We start from the raw sequence: 27,166 nt of genomic DNA, 5'->3' as shown, positions 1-27,166 counted from the left end.
TGCCTCCAACACACACCAACTGCCTCTGCCTTCCCAAGTGCTGGTTTGCAAGGAAGTACTTATTACTGCACTCTGCTTCTTTAAGACAGAGTTCTAAGCCATGACTTTGAGAGAGCTGCTTTCTGTAGAGTTGCTTTCTCTCTGTGGAGTGTGAACTCACAAGTATCCTCAGAATTCTCTCATTAGCCTGTCGGTATAGAAGTGTCCCAACTCTGAACTCAGGAGGGTTGAGGAGGTCTTTTTCTTCTTCTCTTCACAAAGAAGACAGAGAAACTAAGAGAGGCTAACAAGCATTTGCTAGATCACAACACCTACTCAGGATTTAAAAATTCCTGGTTAACCAGGAGGAATAGACAGGAACTTTAACAGACATACACTGAACTGAAATCCTGGAATCCAGTATCAGAAAGGGAGAACTGATGGGCAAAGGAGTTAAGACTGGGTTGGTTTAACCCACAGAAACAGTTGACCTGAACAAGGGGGGAGCTCCTGGACTCCAGATTAATGGCTGTGTGGAAAGCATGGGACTGACCCAGACCCTCTGAATGTGGGTGTCAGTGAGGAGGCCTAGGTAATCTATGGGGTCTTGGGTAGTATTTATCTTTGGCGTACAAACAGACTTTGAGTGCCCATGCCACAATACGGGATGCTCTCTCAGTTGGGACTCTTGGAGGAGGGCCTAGGCCCTGCCCTGGATGAATTGACTGTCACTGGAGATCCACCATGGAGGGCCTCACCCTCCCTGGGGATCAGAGTGGAGATTGGGTGGAGGACTGGGGAACCTGGTGGGGAGGGCAGGGGAGGAGGGGAGGGAGAGGAAGCTGGGATTGACATGTGAAACAAGCTTGTTTCTAACTTAAATAAAATAAATAAATAAAAGAAACTGGAGGAGTGGGTGGGGGGAAGGGCAGAGGGCAGGTCGGGAGAGGGAATAAAAAGAAGAAAAAAAAAAAGAGCTTAACACAGGCCACTTCCCAGAGACCTTGATACACAAACAAGCTCCTCAGTAAAGAGAGAATCCAGGGTTTATCACCAGTATGTACAGACAGGTTTATTTCCTTCAGACCTGGGGTGAAACAGGAACACAGGAGGCGGATGCCTGGCTAAGGAGGCATGGTGCTCAGGTCATGGTCTTCAGCGTGAACCAGGGTGTCCTCGGGGTTATTGCTCTGTGTGATGCCACAGAGGCCAACACAGAAGTTCATAGCCTTTCCTGGTGTGGTTCCAGGTGGCATGGAAAGAAATATTTGCTTTGAGAATTCCCATAAAGCCCATAAGCAAATCGACCTGTGTTCCAAATATGCCGCCAGTGTGATCAGTCCTAGTCAGTACTGAAATCCTCTAGAGGACAATGGAGTCAGCCAAAACTTTAAGGAATCCCACAGAGAAGGTTCCCACAGAGGATATATGAATTTACAATGTGAAATTATAGTTAGGAACACGACAAGAATGTTACATTTCCATGTACAAGCTCCTTAGAATTACAGTGTAGCTGGGCCTGGGAAGATGGCTCAGTGGTTAAGAGGATTGGCTGCTCTTCCAGGGGACCAGGGTTTGATTCCTAGGAACCACAAAGCAGTTCACAACCATCTGCAATTCCAGTTCCAGGGAATTCAATGCCCTCTTCTGCCTCCAAGGGCACCAGGCACACACGTGGTGCACAGACATACATGCAGGCAAGAGAGCCATACACATAAAGTAAAAATCAATCTCAAAAACTAAACAAGGAAGTATAGCATACAGACCGTTTGGTCAAATACACCAGTCCAAGACTGTCGTGGATGTTGTTCATTTTACTCATAAAGGTCAAGAAAAAGCAGTAAGGAAAATTAAGCTATATAAGAAATGAAGGAACATAATTTCTTACTGTACATAGAAATTATGGCTGTCTATCCAGTAATTCCAAAGGAGTCTATTGCAGCCTTTAAATTCAATACAGTAACCAGATAAAATAGCTGAAACAAAATAGATCCCCAGGAGAAAAATCAGAAAATATGAAGTCCATTGTGGAACGGGCTCAGGGAAGGCTCTGAGAAGACAAATTGTGTGACAAAAGTAAAGCTTCCAACATGTCTGGAAGAGATGGACCTTCAAATGAAAGGTTCCAGAATAAGCACAAGCAACAGGCTCCTCCAGATGAGGAAAAAAACTCAATACAAGATGAACTGAGGCTGGGCATGGAGCCACAGACCAGTGATGGCAGCATTGAGGAGGTGGAGGGAAGAGAGTCAGAGGTTCAAGGCAAGCCCTAGCTACACAGCAAGTTTGAGGCTAGCCTGGGTTACATAGGACCCTGTCTCAAAAAAACTAAACAAATAAAAAAGATGAGCTAAGGGTATGTGTAGGAAACCTAAAAAGAAACTTGGGCCGGGTGGTGGTGGTGCACACCTGTGATTCTAGAACTCAGGAGGCAGAGGTAGGTGGGTCTCTGAGTTCAAGGCCAGTCTGGTTTACAGAGTGAGTTCCAGGACAGCCAGGGCTGCACAGAGAAAAATACAAATTTTTAAAAAGAAAAGAAAAACACTATGATCCAGAATTATATAAAAAGAATGCTCATCTGTGTTTGAAGAGAAGGCTCAGAGGTTAAGAGCACTTGCTGCTCTTGCAGAAGGCCAGAGTTTGGTTACCAGAACCCACGTGGCAGTTCACAACCACTAGTAACCCAGTTTCAGGACACTCGTACTTCTGATCTCTGTGGGTGTCTGCATACATGGTGTATATAAGGACATTCGAGAACAGATACAGAGTTGTAAAGTTAAATATTTTTAAAAGAACACCCATCTTTAATTCATAATCAGGGAAACTAAAATCTGCATTCATTGCAACTCTATTCCCAATGGCTAGGAAATGGAAATGACTTAGATGTCTATCAACCGATGAGTAGAAAAATGTAGTATACATACACAATGAGATATTTTTAGTTGTAAAGAAAAGTGAAATTTGTAGATAAATGGATGGAGCTATAAATATAGCCTGAAAGGCAAATGCTATATATATTTACTTTCTCAAATGTGGATGCATGAAGGAGGGATTTCAAGGAAGGGGTTACAACAAAGTAGCATAAGGAGGAACTGGGAATAACGGGATAGGAAGGATTAAATGGAGTGCAAGATGGGAAGTCAGGATAGAGGAGGGAGGATGGGGAAGGATAATGGTCACTAAAGACCTTTGAAAAAGCCACATGGGAACAAGTGCTATGGAAGCTTCCTAAAATATATGAATATAATAAAGAGTTTAAATGGAGCTACTCTGTCAGGAAAGACAATGCCTTCCCCAGACACCACAGGCTATAAAATAAAAGGTCCAGAGCTGGGTATGGGTCACCAGAGCTGGGATATCCAAGTTGTCAATGTAGTTTCATCGACCCTTCATAAACATTACAGACTGTTGTCATTCTTTTGGTTTCCCTCCAGAACTTGATGGCAAGACTATTGCTACAGACACAGTGCACTTGAGTTATTAGACATGGAGAAGTCAAGTGTGTACTGACCCAGAAACCCCATGAGCTAGCTTTAATAGTACTGAGAGGTTCTATGCATGCAACCTGGGGGGGGGGAGTCATCCACAGGCCTCCCCTGCCACTGAACCCTGCAAGCTACCATAAAGATTGGTGTAAAAGTGGCAGGAATGCTAGGAGAGTAAGCAACAACTTTCTGATTGGATTTAATGTCCACTTCACAAGGCAGAATTTGTACCAGGTGCCATTAACTGGGCCAAAAACCCATGACTGTCTAGGTCATAGGCTCTAGAGGAGAATCCAAGATTAGTATTCTGCCAAGTAGACATATTAAACTGCCCCCTAAGTTCTTATCTTTATACCCATGTATTAGTTTATCTTTCAGCCTTTATCAGAGAAGGTTCTTTCTTGCAGTTGGTGATTAATAGACTCATAACTGGTCAACATACAGATAATAAGACAGTGGAGTGCTCAAATGAATAGCTGTATCACACCTCCAACTCCAAGGCTCAGGAATCTTTACAGAAGAGGGCAGCAGGAAGATCGCAAGGACCAGAAGTAGAGAACATATGCAGGGAATAGTGTTTGCCACCAAGACTGAAGACCTGAGTTCCTGCCCTGGAACCCACAGAGTGGAAGGAGAGAAGCGACTCCCACAAGCTGTCCTCTGAACTCCCACATGCATGCCATGGCATGTACGCATGTACACATATACATACTGAACAGATGCAGGTAATAAAATAATTTAAAAATATACACCGAAATATCTCAGGGCAGTTAGGACAAATGAGACAGAGTTTTATGTGGACATGGAAGACCTCTATATCATGTGTAGTGGAGAAACAGAAAGAGGATAACAAGACAACAGTTCTATTTGTTAGTACGTGTATACAGACATGAATGCAAAGACTGTGGTCTGGCATAAGCACATCATGCCAGTTGCTTTAGTGGGAGCCAGTGATTAGGATCGTCAGGATGGCCAAAGGGGAAGTTAGTTGAATTTACATTGCTTTTTTTTTTTTTGCAAGGAACATGCAATCATTAATCACCTCACAATTTACATAATGACCACCTACAAAAACAGTCTAATTAGTTTTGTGGTGATCAACTATGTTTATTTCACAATCGTTTAGCATCAAGTTGATTGCCTTTAGACTGGTTGGCAAATGTTTTCTGTGAAGGCCCATTTGCTTCCAGTGTTATAGGGCAAATGCAGCCACATGACATCATGTTCCAATAAAACTTTATTGATAAAAAACAGTTGATGGGCCAGATTTGGCCTATGAGTTATAACTTGGTCATGCCAGTTTAGATTAAGTTCACTGTGTAACTGAAGAAGTACTTGGTGGTCTAATAAATAATCTTACTATTGCCAACTGCGTTAAGCCACAGCCTCAGAGGCCTTGCTCAGAGTAATTTAGACTCTGGTCACATCCTTAGAGAAAAACGCTTATCTCAGTGTAGATAGTCTAGCCACCTTTCATCTGGGAGGTGGCCAATCTCCTTCCAGGAGCAATGAAAAACAGCCGTGCATGTGCAAGGGACAGCGCCACACCTGAAATGCAGAGGGAAATCTTGGTGGCCTTGAAGGTGTCTCTTAAGAAGCCCTAGGTGTGGAGGAACCTTAAAGCAGTGTCTCTGGGTATTCTATGGGGGCAGAGAAGGGGCCCAGGGGTGCCGAGCATACACAGGAATGGTTCTGATATGAGGGTGAAGTGTCACTCCTTCCTTACAGAAATAGAAAGCGCAGTAGTCCAAAGCTGACCACTGTGCCAAGGTATAGTGGGTGCTGAGGCACAGCCAATGGGGAGGTGAGGGCTTGTGACTGTCCTGCTGCTGTCCTTGGCCCTGGGGGCTGAAAATGCTAACCTGACAAGCTCCTGGAGCCAGGGATAATTGTTCCTGGTTCTTACAATCTTTAGCAGTGGTGTTCCCTAGGTCCGGGACTCACCCTGTCTAACTGCCTGTCTAACTCCTGATAACACGCACAGAGATAAGTTTCTGTTTTGATGATTCCTCTGCAACACAAATGCAGGCCGGGAAGAAGGAACTCTGGGCTCCACGTTCAGCAACTGTCTTCATGTTTTATCTAACCCAGAGAGGAGAAAGACAAACCAGGTCCCACCATGCTCCATGTTCCATCACATTGCTGACTTCAGATCCCAGCTATGTTCCCGTAAACCTTTGGTACAGAGATGGCGCATTTGACTCCCAGAAAGAGAAAGAAAGCAAAACCATACCTGCTTGGCGGTCCCTGCTTTTGTTGGATTTCTCCCTTGGGGTCCACTTTGAAGAATCAGGATTGATGGCTCTACTCAGAACTCAGCACACCTGCTGTGGCTGCCTGGTTGAACACAGAGGTCTTGCTTTAGCCTGTAGTGTTTTGTATGGGCCAAGGTCAGGTTCCTAGGCAGAGGGTTAGTCTCCAGCTAGAAAAATGAACAGTAACTCTGCTTCTCCTTCTTGGCTAATCTTAGGCTATTGTGTCCTGGGCATAGCAACTATGATTTTTCTTGTCCACATTTCACCCCAGGTCCAATGTAGTAAGAGGCCCCAGTTGGCACTCCTAAGTCCCAAGTCCAGCTCCTGAACTAGCAATGACCAGATTACCGTATTTACTCTTGTTATACACCCTCCCTTTTTCCATAGTTGTCTTCACTGAAAAACATAAAAGGGCAAGGGTATTTTAAGTGTCTGCCCTAATTCTGGGCCAATGTCTGCCTCTGAGGGTGTTTGCCACTGGAGATAAAGTGTCTTTGAGTCTGCACTTCCAAACAAGTCTTTCCAGGACGGCAGTATAAAGGTACTGGTAATTATGACACAGGCATGCAATGTGAGGAGGAGGGAGAAACACGACCATAAAGGAGATGACTGTGAGACAGGTATGATGTTAGAATTCCAACCTTAGGGCAGAAAGCCGTCTGGGAGCAGGCAACTGACCATTGGGAAAGTTCTGAGAGCTTTTTCTTCCCTCAGATCCTTCTAGAAGGCTGGCCCAGCAGGAAACCTTCCAGAGCTAGGAAGGTGTTGCTAATAAATTCCACTGCCTGCAAGGTTGCCTTGGCATTCAACAGGGACCTAGAATAAATGAAATTGGAATTGAAGTCCCTGTGTAAACAGCCTGTCCAGTAAGTTCTGGGGTAGCAGGACAGTATCGTGGGTTTATATCCTGGGCCCTGGGAACCACAGCCTAAGTGGCTGGGAAGGCTGAAAAGAGACACTTATTTCCACGACCAGTGATAGGTCTTTCGGTACTGATTGGCACTTTTGTAGCTGAGGAGAATGGGCAGGATTCCAGCTGAGGTGGGGCGGCAGGTCAGAAGTCCTGGAGCCACAGGTAAATTATTATAGCCTTTATCATCTCCCAAAGCTCTCCCGGCACACAAAGGTCTGAATTTCCACCTCACATAAAAATGGCAAGTTATTTACAGCAGAAACGGGGGAATCCAGAACGAGTTAGGAGCCTACCCAAGGAAAGCAATGTTCTCCAGTCTCTAAAGGGTTGTCTGGGCTCCCTGCCTCTGGATATGCCATATCACCCTCCCTGCAGGGCCGCCAGGCCTTAGTGTTCACACAGGCAGGGCTTCATTTGGAAGTCAGTTAAAACACCCTGTACATGGCAGTTACTCAGAACCCCATACTGGTCCCTGGTGGGGGAGCCTGAGTTACCTCAGGTATGGCTGGGAAGGAGGGGAAATTGAAACCCTGACCTCTATTTCAACTACCTTCTGCTGTGGTCACAATGATGAGCTCCCGAGGCTCCCTCCAGAGGCAAACCTAGGCAGTCAGGGTCGTGGGTAAAAATGTATAACTCAGAGAGCCAACTAAATTCATGACACATTGATGGTGTAAATCCAGGTGAAGCCACCCAGTGGTCTTCCTCAAAATCTCCTAACATCCTTCTTGGGTGTGTGTGGTCCAAGCTGAAATCCACAGCACAGAGGTCCCCATGGGTACATTAGGGGGACCCTCTCCTTTTTCTTCTCTGGAGGCCACATGTCCCCAGTTTGCTTTCTGTTGCTGTGATAAACACGGTGACCAGAAGAAACTTAAGGGAAGACAGGAAAGGGCTATTTAACTTACTCACCCAGGACTCCGTCCATCCTTGAGGGAACTCAGGTCGGAACTGAAGGTAGGCACTTGAAGCCGAATCCATGCCTTTATAACTGTATACAGCCCACATTCTAGTCATATCACACACATTTTTGCCTGACCACCTCCCTTTCTAACGTAATCTTAAGGGGGGGGGTAGAACACATTATTCAATAGTGTGCCAGATTGCTTTGTAACTTTTAAATATTTTCAATTCATACTCTTGGCTCTCACAAAAGTCAGGGGAAGACATGTTTATGAAGAATAGTTTTCTGTTATTGTTGTTGTCAAGTGTTGTGCAGTAGTGTACAAACCTGGTTCCCGTGTGACATCTTCATAAGTACGTGTAGTACACTTTTGACCATGGTTGCTCCTCCATGAGGAACCCCCTCTCTGCACTCTGCCTTCTCTTCCTTGAAGAACATGTTCTATGCAGAGTTTGTTTGGACAAAGGTGACATGCATACACCGGAGGTCGTGAGCACTGTGTCTGGTCCTTGCTCTGTTTCTCTTTGGCTTACTGCCAGCATCTTTTACAATTCTGTCTTATCTCTCTTATTAACGAATGTTGTTTATACTAACCATGGATCATGCGGGACTCTCCTCTTGGTGGACTGACTCTTCAGCTCTGTTCTCCTAGTAACCTAGTAGATAATGTGCTATATGTGAACTGTGTTACCAAGCAACAAACTATTTGAGGTAAAAATGGCCCTGACCGGTAAAACACATCTGTATTGGGATGACTTGCATACTTACTATTAGTGGCGACTGGGGACCCAGAGCTGTGAGTCTCTCTCAGTTATGTTAACTTTTCTAAGTGGGAAAACCTTTTGGGAGGGGCTTCTGGAAGCCAAGCCAACAAAATTATTACAAGAGATTTGTCTAGCCTCTGGGATGTGAGGCATATATACTAGGCAGGTCCTGTACCTACCCAACTGAACTGCCCCATGCCCAATATGGACCACCTTAGTTTGTGCACACAAACATTTAGTTGATTCTAACACCAGCCCCCGGGGTGCACTGCAGATGTTTGGGTTGAACGTGGCAGGTTCTGCACCATGCTGTGTCTGTGCTTATGGAACAAAATGCACCACGCTGCACCTTGTCCACCCCTAAGAGAATAAGCTTTGCAAACAATGTTCACACATTCCATGATGTTGTGTCAAGTGTTGTGCAGTAGTGTACAAACCTGGTTCCCATGTGACATCTTCATAAGTACACTTTTGATTTTATTCATGATGGAATATACTTCTATAATAGGAACCATCTCAAAAAATAACCTACAGCCTTATTTTTCAGGTAGCAAGAATCCAATTGCTAGAGAACCAACTCTAGCTTTTTAATAAACTCAACAATAGGTAGCACAATCTAGATGAGACGAGTCAGTTTCCATGGAAATGCTTCATTCTTTTTTAAACAATGGACAGTCCATTCACAACACGCTTGGTTGAGTAGGGCCCCAAACTGAATGGAGCTGCTTCTCCTCCTCTGCGGCTCCCTTCCAGATGGAAACATTAGGCTCACCTAGCTGTTTCCCTCGCTTGGAGTCTGTTCTTCAGTTGGCATATCAGAGACTGAGTCCTCATCCTGCTGTCGCTCAAGTGTCTCACTCCTCAGCTGTTCCCTCATGGCATTTTTCTGGATCACAGATTCCGTGTGGCTGTGAATGATCTGATGGGCAGCAAGAATGTGCTTCCGCTGCGCAGTCCTCACTGAACCAAAGCAACAGGACAAGCTTTACTTTTCTGCTTGAAACCATCCCCCAGTGTTTTTAAGATAGGAGTGGAAAAAACCTGTTCATTTTCAAAACATACATTTTCTGCTTTGGGTTAACTGTACTCAATTAAAATGACCAACTGTGTGTTTTAGATGGACATTTCCTTCCTTCCCTCCTCCCTTCCTCCCTTCCTCCCTTCCTCCCTTCCTCCCTCCCTTCCTTCCTTCCTTCCTTCCTTCCTTCCTTCCTTCCTTCCTTCCTTCCTTCCTTCCTTCCTTCCTTCCTTCCTTCCTGTTCTTTGGTGTTTGAGACAGGGTTTCTCTGTGTAACAGTACTGGCTGTCCTGGAACTCACTTTTGTAGGCCAGGCTGGCCTTGAACTCACAGAGGTCTGCCTGCATCTGTCTCCCAAGTGCTGGGATTAAAGGTGTGTGCCACCAACTCCCGGCCTTAGAAGGACATTTTCTAAAAGTAAAGCAGACCTGATATCTTTTGAATTTGAAATATTCTTCAGCTGTGACACTATTGAGAGGTAACTGAGTTATCAGGGTTCTAATGTCACCAATGAGTTAATCCAAATGCCAAATCTAACCTTATAGAAATTCATTGAATTATATAGACTTTGGATCTGCTTAATTTTGGTGTGTGATATTTTAAATCATTAAAAGGTTTTTTAAATAATAAAGTTTATATAACGAGGAATCTATTGAGTCATAGTTGCATGGACTATAGGAGAGGGGACCTAGTAGAGGAAGGAGGTCATTGAGAGCATGACTTTGAAGAGTACATCTTGGCTCTGGGTCATTCTCATTCTCATGGTGGGGCCAGGGCATGAACATCTTTTCTCAGTTACACGTTCCTGTCCTTCTTCTGCCTCACCAAGGCCCAGGAACAACAGATCCACTGACGATGGGTGGGAGCAGCTAAGACTGTGAGTTTGGAAGGTGGGCCTAGGCCCAAATCCTATGAACATGTATTACTAAACTTTTGTGCAGACAACAGCAAATGCTGAGGCCCTTGGGAAGGATGCGTGTTCATGCTATTAACAATGGTGATGTTAGCAATCTGCATTTGTCCTTAACTTGTGCTAGACACTGTTATATGCTGTTGACGTGTGATCACTCATTTAATACAACCACAACCTTAAAAAAGAATATTATTAGTAGACTTATTTTTAGAAGGATGTAGACACAAGGGATTAATTAGGCAATCTATCCCAAGCCATACAGCTAGCTAGTTAAGGACAATAAGAAGTACCATGGGCTGAGCATGGTGGTACATCCCTGTAATCCTAGCCCTAAAAAGGCTAAGGCAGGAAGACTGCTAATTCAGGGCCAGCCTAGACTATATAATATATGGGACCCTCTCCCCAAAAGGAAAATAAAAAGTACCATGTATTCTTTGTTATTTGAGTATCAATTGCTTTACACAGAGAAATTTGCAGAGCACACAGGGTAATTTTCAGTAATATAGTTGAAAAAAGCAGGGCCTTTGGGATACATTGGTCATGACTCAATCCTGCTAGTTATTTGTTTTCAATCACTAATTTCCTTGACAGAAAAATGAGAATACACTTATAACTATTATAAGAGATTAAGATACTGTGCAGTTTCTAATGATTAACCAACTACCCTGACCTTGGTGTGCACAGTAAGGTAACTGGGCTAGAGGGAGATTTCAGCTGGTAGCAGTGTTTGCTGTTCTTCTAGAGGACCAAAGTTTAGTGCCTAGCACCCATATCAGACAGCTCACAGCTACCTTCATCCTCCAGGAGATCTGATACAGTCTTCTTGCTTTTGTATACACACACACACACACACACACACACACACACACACACACACACACACAGGCTAATATAAATCATCAATCTTTAATAAGGATAAGACAATTCCAAATGGCATATGAATATATCTTAGTCTTGAGTAGAGAGTGTGTGTAAAAAGTACAGCTCTCTTAGTTGAAAAGAGAAACAAAGCTAGGTGTTGGGTGGTGCACGCCTTTAATGTCAGCACTCAGGAGGCAGAGGCTGGTGGATCTCTGAGTTCAAGACTAGCTTGGTCTACATAGAGAGTTTCAGGACCGCCAGAATTACATAGAGAGACTCTGTCTCAAAAATAAAAAGAACAAATAAATAAATAAACGAGAAGGGAAAGTTCCAAGAGTTCATTCTCTGTCTATACGTAGAAGGAAATGAACATAAAATATAAATAAATCAGTGTTATGTAAAAATCTGAGGACTCACCAACCTGCCCACTGACAATTGCCTCTAGGTTCCCAAAATTCACTATCCCCCTCTGAATTTGTCCCCGTGGAGCCAGAAGGAGATTTGAGAAAGCTTTTTTTGATCATTTCATCTTTAAATTTTTATAGGTATGTGCTATAGGTATGTGCTCATGAATGCAGGTTCCCTCAAAGGCCAGAAGTGTCAGATCCCACAGAGTTGGAGTTACAAGGGGTTGTGAGCCACCCAACATGGGTGCTGGGAACCAAAATTGTGGCTTCTGCTCCTGCTGCCAGAAGGGAATTGCAAACTGATAAATATTGAGCCCATTTTTTTTCTTCCATCTCTTTCGATTCCCTTAGGAAAGGTGGCTCTAAAGAAGGGTTAATATTTACCATTAATTCTTAAGAATCTAGAAAACTTTACTCTATAATATATTTTTCTTGGTCTGAATGGTTGCCTCTGCCACTATGGCCACTGTAGTGCATGGGGGGAGCAAAGCCATCTTTTTGTGTGGCGATTAGGTAGTTTAATGAAAACATAGCACGCACACACACACACACACAAAACCTGCTGTCCAACATTTACAGTGCTGGGAATCTAAGGACAGTGGCCAGGATGCGTGTAAATATACTGATTGCAATAAGAACACAAAAGATACCATAAACAGACTAAACTGCTGAGGGCTAGAGAGTACCTGTTTTAAAATTATACTACCATGTGTAGGCAAAATATTAACATTCTTTGACCTAATTTGTTTGAATCTCACTAGTCTTTTGTCCTTAACCAATGCCACACTTTTCTAACTCAATCTCTCCAGAGGTTTTTACAAGCTAAGTGCTTGTGTGCTGTTTTTTTATGGTGTCGCCATGATGACATTCCTCTCTGGGATCAGACCTGGCCTCGATAATTTGAGAGTTCTGGAAGAATCTTTTTCTTCTTTTTAAAAGTATTGTTATTATTTTAATTATGTGTATGTGGACTGGAGGATGTCCATATGAAGTGCCCACAGAGGTCAGAGCTGTCAGATCCCCTGTAGCTGGTGTTACAGGAAGCTGTAAGCCACCTGATGTGGGTGCTGGTAAAGTGACCAGCCCCTTGTTTTAGCAGCCATGACAGGCTAACATGTGCTCGCATGTCCATGATGCTCCTGTCCTGGTCACTAGGAGGTCAGATGCCCTCCTCCTGGCAATGAACCAATCAGAAGTTAGCTGGCGGGGCTGTGCTTTATGAACAAGTGCACAACAGTGATGTGCAGAACATAGCAACCGTCCTGGGAGGGCCTATGGGCCATAACAACCATCTGACCAATCAACACAGGGCAGATTGTCCAAGCCTGGAAGCATACCAATCCTGAGACTGTTGTGTACCCCTAGACACTCCCCTTATGCTGCCCTATAAGATCCCTGCCTCTTGGTTTCTCAGGATCTTTCTCCAGCCATCTGCAGCGGTGAATGGATGAAAGGCTCGAGCTAAGGGGGTTAGCTCATTAAACAACTACATTGCTTTTGCATCGAAAATGGCCCCTTGGTGATTTGGGGTTCAGAATTTGGGCACAACACTTGAGAATCAAACCCAGGTCTTCGGGAAGAGCAGTCTGCACCCTTAATCACTAATCTATCTCTCCAGCCCCCAATCCTTCTGAATCCTTTTATTTTTAAGACATACTTTTTCCTTTTCTATTGCTTAAAAGCACCATTATTTTAAGACATGCCATTTTTGACAAAGGGCAAACTGAAACTGGTATACTTAGATGCCGCCCTAGGGAAACACTATAGTGAGCCGGGAAACAGCAGAGTGTCCTTAGACACTTGGGGCACAGCTGCTTTTCGGTACCCACTGTTTCTGAGCCTTGCCTGCAGAAGGCTGCAGCTGTGTGTCACAGCTGGGAACTTGAGACCTTCCTGGTACAGAAGGTGGAGCTTGGCATTCTGCCACCCTGCCTGGAGCGATCCTGTCCCCTGCTGGAGCTGGTTAGGTTTCTCAGAAATCCCCACACCTTTGTCTAGAGTTACAACCCTTACCTTTCTCTTTGACGAAGGTTTTTTGTACCTCTGGGATGAGAAAACTATAAACCAACTCGGCAACAATTTCCTCTGACTGAAGATATGTTCGACTGGAAAACAACAAAAACAAGCAAACGAGCAGATGAAAAAAAAAGGGAACTCCTGGTTTCTCTCCTTGAGCTATTGATAGGCACTCCTGGTTTCTCTCCTTGAGCTATTGATAGGCACTGAGGCCTACACGGCCTACATAAGCAACTCCTCAATGCCACCATCACCTTTCCTTTGGTTGGATGATCTGAAAGAGCACATTCCTGGAAAGTTTGTTTGACTTCACAAAAAAATAAATAAATAAATAAATAATTAGAATTTGAAACTGTCCAGCCTGCTGTGATGCACATTTTAAAAATTCAGTGAATACTTGGAAGTCTAAAACATTGGGATTAAGTCCAAATAATGCCAAATACATATGTCTACTTTGCTTTTATGTTCTGGTATTGTAAGGATGTATAGGATGGAAATAAGCCAGAAGGATAGAGGTAAACTGAGAATCAATCCCCAGTGCTCCTACCAAGACGGGTGTGGGCATGCTCAGTTCCAGTGAGTTGACTAGTAAAACAACGGACACCAAAGCATAACTTATATATTGCTGGTGGGGCCTTAAGTGCCTGAAAGATTACAGCTGAGTAACAATAAATATGTCATCATCTGTTTCACAGTCTTTTCTCATAATGCATACATACCGGTTTTCCATTTCATAAGCAATGTCATTGATTTCCTCAGCGATTTTCTCGATTTCTGCTCTGGCTTGTTCTTCTGCAGTACTCTCTTCAGTGTTCAATATGATGTCTTCCAGATAGGAGGTTACCGTACTTTGGTGAACTTTAATCACCTGCATAAATTAATATATATATATGTATATATATGTACATACACACACAGATATATTACACACACACACACACACACACACACACACACACACACACACACACACACGTGCCTAAGAACTTCTACTGTAAACAAGACAAAATCCACACAAACATTGCTTGATGATCTCACGGTTCATACATTTCTTTCATTAAGTCACTAGTCTGTTTCTCATCCATCTACCTATGCTTTCTGGGAAGCCCAACCCATTTAGCTCATCTCATAACTGCGGGTCCTACTTGGATGTTGGTGAAAAGCACTACAACAAATGCTGACCAATAACCTGGCTTGGACCCTGGTTGTCCTTATCAGTTGTGTGATGTGGCCAAGCCACCCAACTGCAGCAGAGGCTAGGGAATATTTCTCAATACCCTTTCTGTCTCCTATCTTCAATAACGCGATCTCTGGATTTCAGCTGGGCAAACAAGTATGACTACATTTCCTAGTGTCTGTAGGGTCTAGTCATGGCCACATGACCAAGGTCTGACCAAGAGAACACATGCTGAGGTGACACACCCAACTTCTCAAAAATATGCTTACAAAGAAAGACTTAGCTTCCCCCCTTTTCTCTTCCTTTTCTCTCTTTTTATGTTTTATTTCATGGACATGAAATCTTTGATGACAGTAGTCACCTTAAGTTGCCACAAGGGCCACATTTTAGAGGATGCAGAGCAGAAGGTAGAAGGACCCCAGGTCACTGAAGGATTTACTGAATTGTCATAATGCTCCTTAATTTCATTTTGAAGATTTCTTGAAATCATGAGATAGAATGCAGAGCACATAAATGTTCAAAATAATGAATTAGGATAAAACCAGTATCCATATAGCTGCTGTAAGTACCTAAGAAGGTCATTGTGTCCTTCCTGACCAAAGCCTGTTTCCACTTTCATAACGGTCTTACTGAGTTGTTGTAGAATATTATTTTAACGTGTGTTACATCTGTTTATGCTCTAGAACATTTGTTTAACCATGTAAAGATGGTTTTGATTATGCTGCATTTGTTTAACTCTGTGAAGCTGTGGTTCTTTGCCTGTCTAAAACACCTGATTGACCTAATAAAGAGCTAAATGTCCAATAACAAGGCAGGAGGCAGAGAGAATAATAGGAGGAGATATTTGGAAAAGAGGAAGAAGGAACAAGAGAATAAGGAGAGAAGACATCAGGGGCCAGCCCCCCAGCCTCCCAGCCAGCCAGCCACGGAATAAGAGTGAAAATAATCTATACAAAAGATGGGCTGGAGAGATGGCTCAGAGGTTAAGCGCACTGCTTACTCTTCCAGAGGTCCTGAGTTCAGTTCCCAGCAACCACATGGTGGCTCACACTCATCTAAGTGAGATCTGGTGCCCTCTTCTGGCGAGCTGACATATGTGTAGGCAGAACAGTGTGTACATAATAAATAAATCTTTAAAATAAAAAAGATTACAGAAGCAAGAAAAGGAAAAGACCCAAAGGCAAAAGATAGGTGGGATAATTTAAGAAAATCTGGCTAGGACTAAGCTAAGCTAAAGCCAGGCATTTATAAATAATAAGAAGACTGTATGATTTATTTGGGAGCTGGGTGGAGAGTCCCCAAAAGAGTAGAGTAGTAAAGAGTAATAAAAACAACCAACACAAGAGAGTGCTTACTTAGCTTTAGAATTTTGCTGTCTAGCTATACAATCTCAGGCAAAACCAATTAGCCTTGTTTGTTCCATACACACACACATGCTCACACAGGAAGTATCACAAGCATCAACAGTGACACATTAAGCTTTGTATGTATTTACATGTATGTATATGTCTCAACAGATTATGAGTCTCACAGAGACAAAAAAAAACATTTTTATGTCTGAATGTTTCTTTGGGTATGAAATAATACAACTATCCAGGACCTGTTTCTTAGAGGGCCTGGAGTACAACCTATGTATGTGATACTTACTCTTACTCTTTAGGTACCTTGGACCCTAATATCAGCCTTAAGCCCCATGCCTTCCTGCTGTTAGCTTCTTAATGGCAGGTCAATATGTTACCAACCAAGACATACTTGTGGAATGTCTAGCATGTCTGGGGCTCATGCTGACGGTGCAGAAAGCACACTGAGTACATGGCATGCTTGCTCTCATGAAGCAAGCTATAAAGACATAGAACACTAGATAGCTGGGTTATAAAACACAGGTGAGGGGAGCTCAATACCGCCCCACATGGCTTGCACAAAGCAATCCTTAAGGTGGGCCGGAAACGTTGTTAACTTCTGTGTGTCCTTCCCAGATGTGATGGAAATTTCTGCCTTTTCCACTTGACTGTCCCAAACTAAGTTTCAGCTGAATTGTACTTCTGCCCCTGACCTATCCTCTCCACTTACACTTACAGCTTCCGGCTGCATAAGCCATAGACTAGCCATCATTCCTGATTTCTCCCTGGGTCTCCCTTTGACCATAATTCCTTGACAAGGACCCATCCTTGCTCCCTTCGTGGCAGTTCTAATTCTATAATTGTGCACATGTTTTGTGTCATTCAAATTGCCTGTGTCTTCCCTCCAGAGTACCCACAATGCTCTTGTATTCCCTAGTGTAGAGTGAAAACTCTGTGTATATGCTAAATAAAATGAAAACAAAACACAAATTCCACTTTATGTCATGAAATATGCGTATGATTTTGGGAGACATCACAGTATGAGATGTCTTTGGTTAAACCTGTGGGCTCCCTCTAGGCCCTAGAGTCTAGGGAATTATCATACACCCGCCTGCCCCACTTGCCTCCATAAATATCTGGTCCTCTTGCTGCAGGCGCCTCTGCTCCACCTGCCGTCGGCCACTCTCTTCCGCCTCCCGCATGCGCCGTTGGCGCTCAGCCAGCATGGCAAAGGCGTGGATCCTCCTCTCCTCCTGCAATCTCACCAGCTCTTTGGACAGAAAGTCAAACATGTCTGCCAGCACTCGTCCTTCCAGGTCACCCAGATGGTTTTCAATGACCGACACCTGAAGAACAGTAAGGGCTGTAAGGATGAGCGCGGCTTAGAGCGGTGGTTAGTAAGAGTCGGTGACTGACTCAGACGGACCAAGCAAGGAGACAGCTACAACAGCCTTGACGGAGAATGACATGCCCCAGTGACCCCGCCCCCCCCCGGGCACTTATTGGAAAATGTCATACGAACTTGGATCTGAGAAAGCACAGTGCCCAGGCAGTGCCCATGGATCAGAGCCCTCAAGTCGTGAAGAGGACTTACTGAAATCTTCTCTGAGCAACACACGCAATATTATTTTTCTCTGCTTTATGTAGAAAGTCAGACATGAAGGAAAATAAGAAGCTTCTTAATAAAGATAACATTGGATTCAATTTAATAAAATAGAACTTTCTAGAAATTTACTCATGAGAACTTTTAATTTTTTAAATGCATAGTCTTCTACAAGCCTGAAAAGCTTTAAAACACTGAATAGCATGAAAGTGGAAAACCTTGGTAATTTTTAGACTTTTAATAACTTCAAAGCTATTAGCAATCACCTTTGAAACAGCCCAGGATAAAGCTTAAATGCCCATGTATCACTGAGGTAAAATAAGGGGTCTGTGGAGCACTCGGCCAGGAGTAAGCCACTGATGTGTGGACATCATATCCTGGCTTTCATACAGACTCGCCTTTAAGATAACTGACCTGCTTCCCTCCCCTGTCCCGAGCATAGAGAATATTCTCCCTTCTTCCCACTGTGTGCTGCTTTAACACTGATGGCTCTGCTCTGCGCCCTCTCTGGTTTGTGTCTAAAGGGAAGGAATAGTCTCAGGTCTCTGGCAATGAGGTCACTAGTTGTCTGTTCCCTCATCCCCATCCTGCCCACAACATACTTTCAAGCCCTAAAGTTCAATGTTGTTTAGTTTTTTGTTTGTTTGTTTTGGTTTTTCGAGACAGGGTTTCTCTGTATTGCTTTGGAGCCTGTCCTGGCACTCACTCTGTAGACCAGGCTGGCCTCGAACTCACACCTGCTTCTGCCTCCCGAGAGCTGGGATTAAAAAGGCATGTGCCACCAATGCTTGGCTTCAACGTTGTTTGTTAACAGGGGCACTGGAAAGGGTGAAGTTAGGGCTCATCACTGCTCACTCATGTATCAACAGTGGTTGCTCAGCCTAGAAAGGGGGATTCTCTCCCTGTCTCCGGGGACCTGAATGTTCCCACTTCCAGGGTATGGGCAGATGCTGACCTCAGGTCCACAGCTGCCCTCTTATGTCCAGCCTCTTCCTTTCCAGGAAATGTAGCCAGAAATGCTCAGGTAGGGAAATGCAATTTGCAAGTGAAAGTGCTTGGGAGGCAGCACTCCTGCAGCTGTATCATTAATTCACCACAAAACGGACTTGTGTTTCCTCAACAGTTTCCCATGGAAATGGAAAAAGGTAAGGAGACCAGGCAGCCTTGCTAAACATGTGCAGCACACACACCGTCCCTCGCACTCCTGCACTGGGTACCTTGATAGGACCAAAGTTAGGCAGTCTTTGGAGAAGACCTTCCCCTCTCGCTTGGCTGGCATGAATACTCACTGCACAGCTGACTTAGCCCCATGTGCCTCAAAGGGCCAAGAAGGAGATTTTTCCCACCCCACTTCAGGGCCTATTGCTTTCGAGGCTATCCACTCCCTGTCCAAACACCTCCAAGACCCCAGGACCACAAGACTCAGACACCCAGGTCCACATTATCCTCACATTTCATCAGTCCTACTTTTAGGTGGCACTCTTACTGCCTCACCTCCTTGTGCCAACGCCCCCCAAGCCCACTGAACATCAATGGCATTGATGTCATATAAAACTGAACCTCCTCCCCCAAGCTCACTGACCATCTATGGCCTTGCAGTCCCATAAGAACACAAAGCTGTTGTCATTCCCAAGGTGGTTATTACTTGTGCTCAGTTCCCATATAGCATGTGTTTATTAAAGGCAGGTCAAACAATGTGGCAGTAAGCATTCTACTTCAACCCTGAATTGTGCAAATCGATTCATGCTTAGGTTTGGTTTACAGGCGTCTGGGAGCAGGAGTAAAGAGCTACAGTGTAGTCGTAACCCTGAGCAAGCACAGAGGCATGAATGCTGGGTGGGTGGGGGATTTGCTGTTGTTAGTTTATGTCAGACGGCAGAGCAGGAGAACCTGACAAAAGTCACCAAACATTGTGAGACAATGACATATGTAATGGCTGGCTTAACCCGCAAGAGCAATTCACGCGTGGCTCCAAAATTCTGCAGTAAACGGCAGTGTTTTAAAAGAAATCTCAAACAGTACTTTTCCCGTGTTACTTTTTTTGTTACTCGTTTAGTGATTCTGCTAAGCCCAGGCTTAAAGGAGTTCAGCAGCATTACTCAACGTTTAAGAAAACTCGAAAGGGAAAATCTTAAGGTTGGAAAAAGTCATTTGTTTGATTTCAAGGTTTCTATTTTTTGTTTGTTTGTTTGGTTGGTTTTTTGTTTGTTTGTTTTGTTTTTCGAACAGGGTCTGTGGTTTGGAGGCTGTCCAGGAACTCGCTCTTGTAGACCAGGCTGGTCTCGAACTCACAGAGATCCACCTGCCTCTGCTTCCTGAGTGCTGGGATTAAAGGTGTGAGCCACCACCTCCTGGTGAGGTTTCTATTTTTTAAGTAAAGACAAGAGCACCCTTTCGATTCAGCAAGGGGACACCCCACTCATATTGTGGGCTGTTGCAGAACGCTGTGTGCCTGGGCTCTAGAGGAAATTTAAGAATCTTTTCATTTGCCGGGCGTTGGTGACACACGCCTTTAATCCCAGCACTCGGGAGGCAGAGGCAGGCGGATCTCTGTAAATTCGAGACCAGCCTGGACTACCAAGGGAGTTCCAGGACAGCCTCCAAAGCCACAGAGAAACCCTGTCTCGAAAAAACAAACAAACAAACAAAAGAATCTTTTCATCTAACGTTATTATAGCGCTGCTCATTCGACAGTAACCACCCCTCGAGGGGAAAGCGCAGCAAGCTGCAAGGGGCGCAAGGGGCGCAAGGGAGAACCTTGTTCTCGTGCAGGTTCCTTTGCCGCTGCAGGGCCAGGGTCACTTGCTTCTCTGCTTTCTTCACTAGCTTGTCATCCTCTTGCAGGGCGTGGCTGGTGCGCAACTCCAGGATCAACTCGAGTCGCTTCTCCTTGCCCTCAAACATCTGCACCAAAGCAAAGGTTTGCCTGTTACCTTGTGTCAAGACTGCGAGGGCCACGCAGTGAGCTGGGAGGCATGTGCGAGTAGCCGGTTCTGGGCCTGCTGTTCACCAACAAGAACCCCCCCATTCCATGTGCCTTCTGTGGATGGGTGCGGGTGCGCATGCACAGTGTGTGTGTGTGTGTGTGTGTGTGTGTGTGTGTGTGTGTGTGTGTGTGCGCGCGCGCGCGTGTGTGCATGCGTGCGCGTTCACGTGAGTTGCTCCGCCTCCCAAAGACAAGGTAGCAACTACAGCAAAACTAGAGTCCTCTGCTCAATTCCTGTGCCCCTTTAAAAAAAAACAAAACAAACAAAACAAAAAACCCTGTGATGGCACTATTCAAGGCCAGTTAGTTTTTCCAGTGAAGGAGTCCCATTAGCACACAATCTGCTGTCTGAAGGGAAGCGCATTGAGAGAAAGTACAGCGTTGAGCAAGTTGTTTACCAGCTGCCCTGGAGCCTGCATGGTCTATCAGGACCTGAAGTCCTCAGAAGGAAACCATAAAAGGGCTTTGTGTGTTTTAAAGTGAGGTGTGCCTGCTGCAGTGACAGAGATCATCTACTCAAAGCTTAAAGTCAGGACCAGCACTAGGCCTGGTGGTTGTTAAGAGGACATCCCTCAGACTCAGATTGCTTCCCTCTAAAGTGAGATTTCTGGTAGGAAAAAGGAAATGAGAGGATACACACAGGAGATGATGTGGACATAAGCAGGGGTTCAAAACTGTAACAGCTTTGTGTTTATAATCCAGATATTGCTCACTGTGCAAACTCAAGTAATTGTTTTAAGACATAGTAGGAAATTAGGGAACCCCTCTTGGTCTAACTGCCAAAATTCCGATGAGTAAATCTAGGGAGCCAGCAATTCCATAAAAGAAGAAAGCAGTTCACATAGTCTGAGTTAGCAACTGTGGTGTAAAACAGGCAGGCAGTACCTCTCATCTTGACCGTGTGTGACCCAGATGGACAAGGATGGCACCAGAGAGAAAGGGAGTTCATTCTAGAGTATAACAGAGTAGGAGAGCAGGGTGCAGGAGGGAATTCGCCTTGGCAGCAAGGACAGATGCAGTTTCCATTGTCTGCTATTGAGGGAGAAACACGGGCCAGCGGGCTGACCTACGCACCATGTTCTGTACAACTCTGCCCCGGAGTAACTTCTGCAAGTAGATCACAGCCATCTCTATTTCTCCTTCCTCCTAAACAGACAAAGGAGAATCAGCGTGAGGACAGCAGCAGCCAAAGCAGCAAATGTTTTCTTGTTTTGTTTTCGAGACAGGGTTTCTCTATACAACAGTCCTGGCTGCCCTGGAACTCACTCTGTAGACCAGGCTGGCCTCACGCTCACAAAGATTCGCCCACCTCTACCTCCCCAGTACTGGGATTAAAGGCGTGCGCCACCACTGCCAAGTGCATCAAACATTTTTTTTTGAGGACCTATTTCAGGTGTATGACTGTAGTAGATGCCAAAAGAACTGAAAGAAAACTAAGACGTGGATCTGCTGTTGTCAAACGCACAGTATTACCTACTGTATCATTAAAATGCATTATTTTTATTATGAATAATGTACCATTATGAGAACCTAAAAGAAAGTAATGGTGGGACTGCCGAGCTAGCCCTGCGCGGGAGCCCCTCCTGGCAAAATCACTCTGAATCCACAAGTACAGCTAATAATGTCCTTCAACAATGGGATTTTCATGTTTGCTTATGAGCAATGAAGAAAGTAGCTAGAACGAGTGCTTTCCACATAAGTTAGCTAAAGCAGCAAAGTCAGAGTATAGTGGGTAAGACTCATCAGCTACAGAAATCAATTTATGTAACAGTTATGATGCTAGGAGGAGGGTGGGGGGATTGTTTTCTTCAGGGATGCAACCCCTGAGAAGTTACCCGTGCTCCAATACATGGCCCTGTGCCGTGCACATGCCAAACTCAGTGGGCTTCAAAAGGAGCACATTCGACTGGGAGGAAACCATGGTGGAGGAGGATAAGGGAGGAATTAAGAGAGAATGGAAATCCTGATGAAAATACATTATATGCATGTAAAGGCAAGCAACAGGGCAATGGAGGAGTGTAGTGAGTACCCAAAGGAATGCAGAGTCTGGAGGGGACACTTTCTTGGCTCAGCCAGTCATGCTCTCTTCAGGGTCCCCACCAGGGAAAGTGATAGACCCTGGAGACTTCTCACCCACTTGCTGTGACCTCCAATTGTGCAGGGTAGTCATCTCAATGATCCTGTTGCCTTGGCCTCCCCAGTGCTGAGATTACAGGGGTGTGCCAGCATGCCGGGCCAGACTATCTCCTACTCCTCTCCCTCCTCCTCCTCCATTTTTTTTTTTTGGTAAAATACATGAAGATTACTTCTAATAGCTATTTTTCATTCTTTGTGTTTTGATTCTTGAGAAGACTGAAAATTTAGATTTCACATGAGTTATATTTGTATGTGTCAGATGCCTGATACATACAAATTAAGAAGGAACTGGGGTGGGTGGGTGAAGAGATGGTTCAGTGGCTAGGGGCACTGCTGCTCTCACAGGGGACTGGATTTCCATTTTCAGCATCCACATGGTAGCTCACAGTAACTCCAGTTCCAGGGGAATCCAATGCTCTCTTTTGGCCCCCGTGGCCAATGTATACATATGCTGCACAGACACATGCAGGCAAAATGCCTGTACACATACAATAAAAAAGCAAATAAACCTCAAAAGAAATGTAAAAGAGAGGAAACTGATTTTGAATCAGTGCTTGAGACACTAACACTGCTAGCTCGTATTCGTTACTAACCCAAACTGCTATCCGTGTGAACTGCCTGCAGTCCTGAACTTAGTGTTCAAGTTAAAGTCTCAGACTTACATACGAACTTATCTCCTCCAGTGTGGGGGTTGGGAGCCGAGCCTGGGGAAGAGGGTTCCTTTGCAGGAATCGCAGAGGTTTCTTTCCTTCTAGAACTTTATTCTTGTTATCCAGCAGCATCTGAAATAAATACCAACAAATGTCACCTATTATTTCTCCACCCTCCCCTCAGTGCCAGATCTAAACTGTAAACCTGGGTATCGATCCAAGTCTCCATGTCTATATGCAAGCTTAGCCAAGAAAGTTCTAACTGGGTTGCATGTATTTCCCACCATGTGCTATGACATTCCTAAGAATATATTAACCACTGAATGAACACAGAACCTATTTTTGAATACGCATTAATTAATTTTGTGTTCTGTGTGTGTGTGCATGTTGCAGTGTACATATATTCACTATGTGTGTGCAGAAGCCTTCAGAGGTTAGAAGCAGGAGTCATGCCCCTGGAACATGGAGGTGCCGGGAACTGAACCCTGGACCTCAGCAAACCAAACCTGGGTCCTTCGCAAGAGCAATAATTGCTGAGCCCCTACCTGTTTTTGTATCAGTTTCCATCAAAGATCTGTGGGATTTTTAAAAAAGGTTTTGTCCTTACATAGGTAAGTACAAGCTCCAGCTTTCACACTTTACCAATTTATTGTTTTAAATAAACATCAAAAATAGGAGACTCTACTGTGTAGCGAGTCATTAAATGTTGTATCCGGTCCTGCTGTTACAGAGGAGTCGGAGAATATTAAACAGCACCTGTCTCTAACTGGAGAGGGACCTTCCCTTTGACCTAGATGCATGTGAATTTTAAAAAAGCAGCTCGTTTCCTGGTGGTAGAGTGTGTATTCTGTATCTTTGTATGTTTGCCCCTTTTTGTATCACCAGAAGCCCTGTCAAAATTATCCATAAGGTTTATTTCAGCAATTCCATTTTAGCCATAGGGGAATACTTTAGATTTAAAAGTACCAAGTTCTTGTGCTGTAATTTAAAACCTTAGTTGCCGGGCGTTGGTGGCGCACGCCTTTAATCCCAGCACTCAGGAGGCAGAGGCAGGCGGATCTCTGTGTGTTCAAGGCCAGGCTGGACCGACAGCCTCCAAAACAGAGAAACCCTGTCTCGTAAAACAAACAAACAAAAAAAAACCTTAGTTAATTTTTGTCATAAAATCATTTTAGCAGTGTATTTTTTGTAAAAACGCAGGCAGGTGATTTTTAAAAATAAATAAACTGTAAAAGTTGAAACTGGTAAAAATGTACAAAGTAGAAGTGTAATTTAGCACCTCCTTATTGGAATAGATAAAAGAACCTCTGGATTTGTCCAAAATAAAACTGGCAGCGATTGACGTACGCGCTGGACAGTCACTGCTTGTTTAGCAGGAAGGACCCAGCAGTGGGCGGGTATTAACCTGCCAAAGGCTGGGGAGCTCAGAGAGCAGAGCCCTGGGCCATACCACATGAAGTCACAGAAACACATCAGTCATTCCACAAAACCACATCAGTCATTCAGGACTGAAGGTCGGCAAGGATGTGGAAAAGTGGGCATTTGTATGTACTGGTGAAGCAGATATTTATATAAGAAAATTGGGCAATATACATCAAAATGATCAATGCATACCTTGTGGAGTTATCTTTTTGCGCACTGTGAAGATGTGTTTTTGCCAGGGCACCTTCTGATTGGTTTAATAAAGTGCTAAGGGTTAATAGTTAGGCAGGAGGTATAGGCGGGACTTCCAGGCACAGAGAGGACTCTGGGAAGAAGAGAGGCAGAGAAGCCAGCCAGATGCAGAATGAGTAGGACACACAGAATGAGATAGAAGTAAAAGCCACATGGAGGAATATAGATCAATACAAATATGGGTTAATTTAAGCTATAAGAGCTAGTTAGGCACGGTATGTACTCACTCATATATGGATTTTAGGCAATCTATGGAGCTTTGGGTAGTATTTATCCCTGGCATACAAATGACTTTGGTTGCCCATCCCACAATGAGGGATGCTCTCTCAACCTGGACTCTTGGGGGAGGATCTAGGCCCTGCCCTGGATGAAATGACAGACTCTGGAGATCCCCCTTGGAGGGCCTCACCCTCCCTGGGGATCTGAGTGGGTATTGAGAGGGGGGTTGGGGAGCCTGGGGGGTGGAGGAGAGAGAGGGAGCTGGGATTGACACGCGAAGCAAGCTTGTTTCTAATTTAAATAAAAAAAATAGCTAGTTAGGAACAAGTCTAAGCTATAGGTCAAGCTTTCATAATTAATAATAAGTCTCTGTGTCATTATTTGTGAGCTGATGGCCCAAAGAAAAGTTCATTACAGCACCCAGACACAGACAATTCTGTGTCTAAGAACATTGTTCATTCATCTATCCACCAAACAGTGCAGGCAAGAGTCACCGGAGCACTGGGATCAGTGCTAAAAATTGCCAAACAGCCTAAATATCTACTAGGAAGGAGGCTGATTCCATATTTTGACCACATACAACAATCCATCTTTAAAGTGTAAAAAGCAGTAAGAGAGCTGTTCTGGTAATAGTCATAAGACATCAAGTTTAAAAAAAGAGCAGAACAGTGTGTTTTATATATTTATAACTTATATAAGAAGCTTAGGGCTAGGGCTGCAGCTCGGTGATAAATGTTTGCCTGGTATGCATGAGTCCTGAGTTCATTCCACAGCACCAAAGAGAAAGAAGTTTTAAAAGATGCCTATAGGGGGCTGGGGGAGTCCTCAGTCAGTGAAGTGCTTGCCGAGCAAGTATAAGGAGTCTCACTTCCGAGACCAGGAAGCCAGCCTACAATCCCAGGGAAACAGAACCTTCATTCAGTGGCTGATGGAGGCAGAGGCAGACTCCCACGGCTAAGCACTGAGCTGAACTCAAGAAAGCCAGTAACAAAGGGATTAAAACTGGGCTGGTTTAACCCCCAGAAACAGCTGACCTGACAAGGGTTAACGCTTGAATCCCAGGCTGATGCATGGGAATCCAGCATGGGACTGATCAAGACCCCCTGAATGGGGATGTCAGTGAGGAGGCCTAGGCAATCTTCAGGGCTTTTGGTAGTTGACCAGTATTTATTCCTGGCATACAAATGGACATTGGGTGCCCATCCCACAATGAGAGATGCACTCTCACCCTGGACTCTTGGGGGAGGTTCTAGGCCCTGTCCTGGATGAAATGACAGACTATGGACACCCCCATGGAAGAACTCACCCTTCCTGGGGAAAGGAGGGGGTATTGGGTGGGTGGTGGGAGGGGGTGGGAGGAGGGGAAGGAAAGGGAGAAGGACATGAGATTGACATGTGAAGAAACCTTGTTTCTAATTTGAATTTAAATTTTAAAATAAAATTTTTAATATTAAAAAAAGGAGCCTCACTTCTAACGATCTATTTAAGAAGCTAAACACAGAAGCTGCAGCATAGCAGTGTACCTGTTTCCTGACCCTGGGGAGGCAGACCCAAGAGGATCCCTGGGGCTGGCTAGTCAGCCAGGCAACTCAGCAATCTGCAGGTTCAGTGAAGGACACTTCTCAAAAAACAGTAAGCTGGTGAGCAATGGAGGAAGACACGAACATCTACCTCTGGCCCACACATGTGCACACACATATGTACTCACACACACACACACACATACACACACACATACACACACACACTGCACCTTTTTAAAAAGTCCAATGAGACTGGGCATGGTGGCTTGTTCCTGTAATCTCAGGGCTTGGGAGGCTGAAGCAGGAAGGTCATGAGACCCAAGCTAGCCTGAGCCACACAGTG

At 44.5% G+C, this 27,166-nt stretch overlaps 2 protein-coding genes across 2 annotated transcripts in view; both read right to left on the bottom strand.

Moving 5' to 3' along the window:
• The window catches only part of Nr1i2 (nuclear receptor subfamily 1 group I member 2), a 37,692-nt gene extending 31,683 nt beyond the window's left edge, over positions 1-6,009 (bottom strand). The window contains exon 1 of the mRNA XM_013114496.3: positions 5,698-6,009. The gene's annotated coding sequence lies outside the window, so the exon portion shown is untranslated. The remainder of the gene's footprint in view (positions 1-5,697) is intronic.
• Positions 6,010-8,760: 2,751 nt separating this feature from the next.
• Cfap91 (cilia and flagella associated protein 91) overlaps positions 8,761-27,166 on the bottom strand; it is a 47,362-nt gene continuing 28,956 nt past the window's right edge. Inside the window, exons 11-17 of the mRNA XM_040750822.1 lie at positions 23,420-23,539; positions 21,696-21,767; positions 20,393-20,539; positions 17,157-17,378; positions 14,235-14,383; positions 13,513-13,604; positions 8,761-9,260 (exon numbers count right to left, since the gene is read on the bottom strand). Coding sequence (XP_040606756.1) covers positions 9,073-9,260; positions 13,513-13,604; positions 14,235-14,383; positions 17,157-17,378; positions 20,393-20,539; positions 21,696-21,767; positions 23,420-23,539 — 990 coding nt within the window. The 3' untranslated portion in view covers positions 8,761-9,072. The remainder of the gene's footprint in view (positions 9,261-13,512; positions 13,605-14,234; positions 14,384-17,156; positions 17,379-20,392; positions 20,540-21,695; positions 21,768-23,419; positions 23,540-27,166) is intronic.

This window comes from Mesocricetus auratus, unplaced genomic scaffold, assembly GCF_017639785.1.
Source record: "Mesocricetus auratus isolate SY011 unplaced genomic scaffold, BCM_Maur_2.0 Super-Scaffold_100008, whole genome shotgun sequence".
NCBI lineage: Eukaryota > Metazoa > Chordata > Mammalia > Rodentia > Cricetidae > Mesocricetus > Mesocricetus auratus.
Note: the sequence above shows the minus strand (reverse complement) of the source record. Positions and strands in the feature narration are given on the sequence as shown.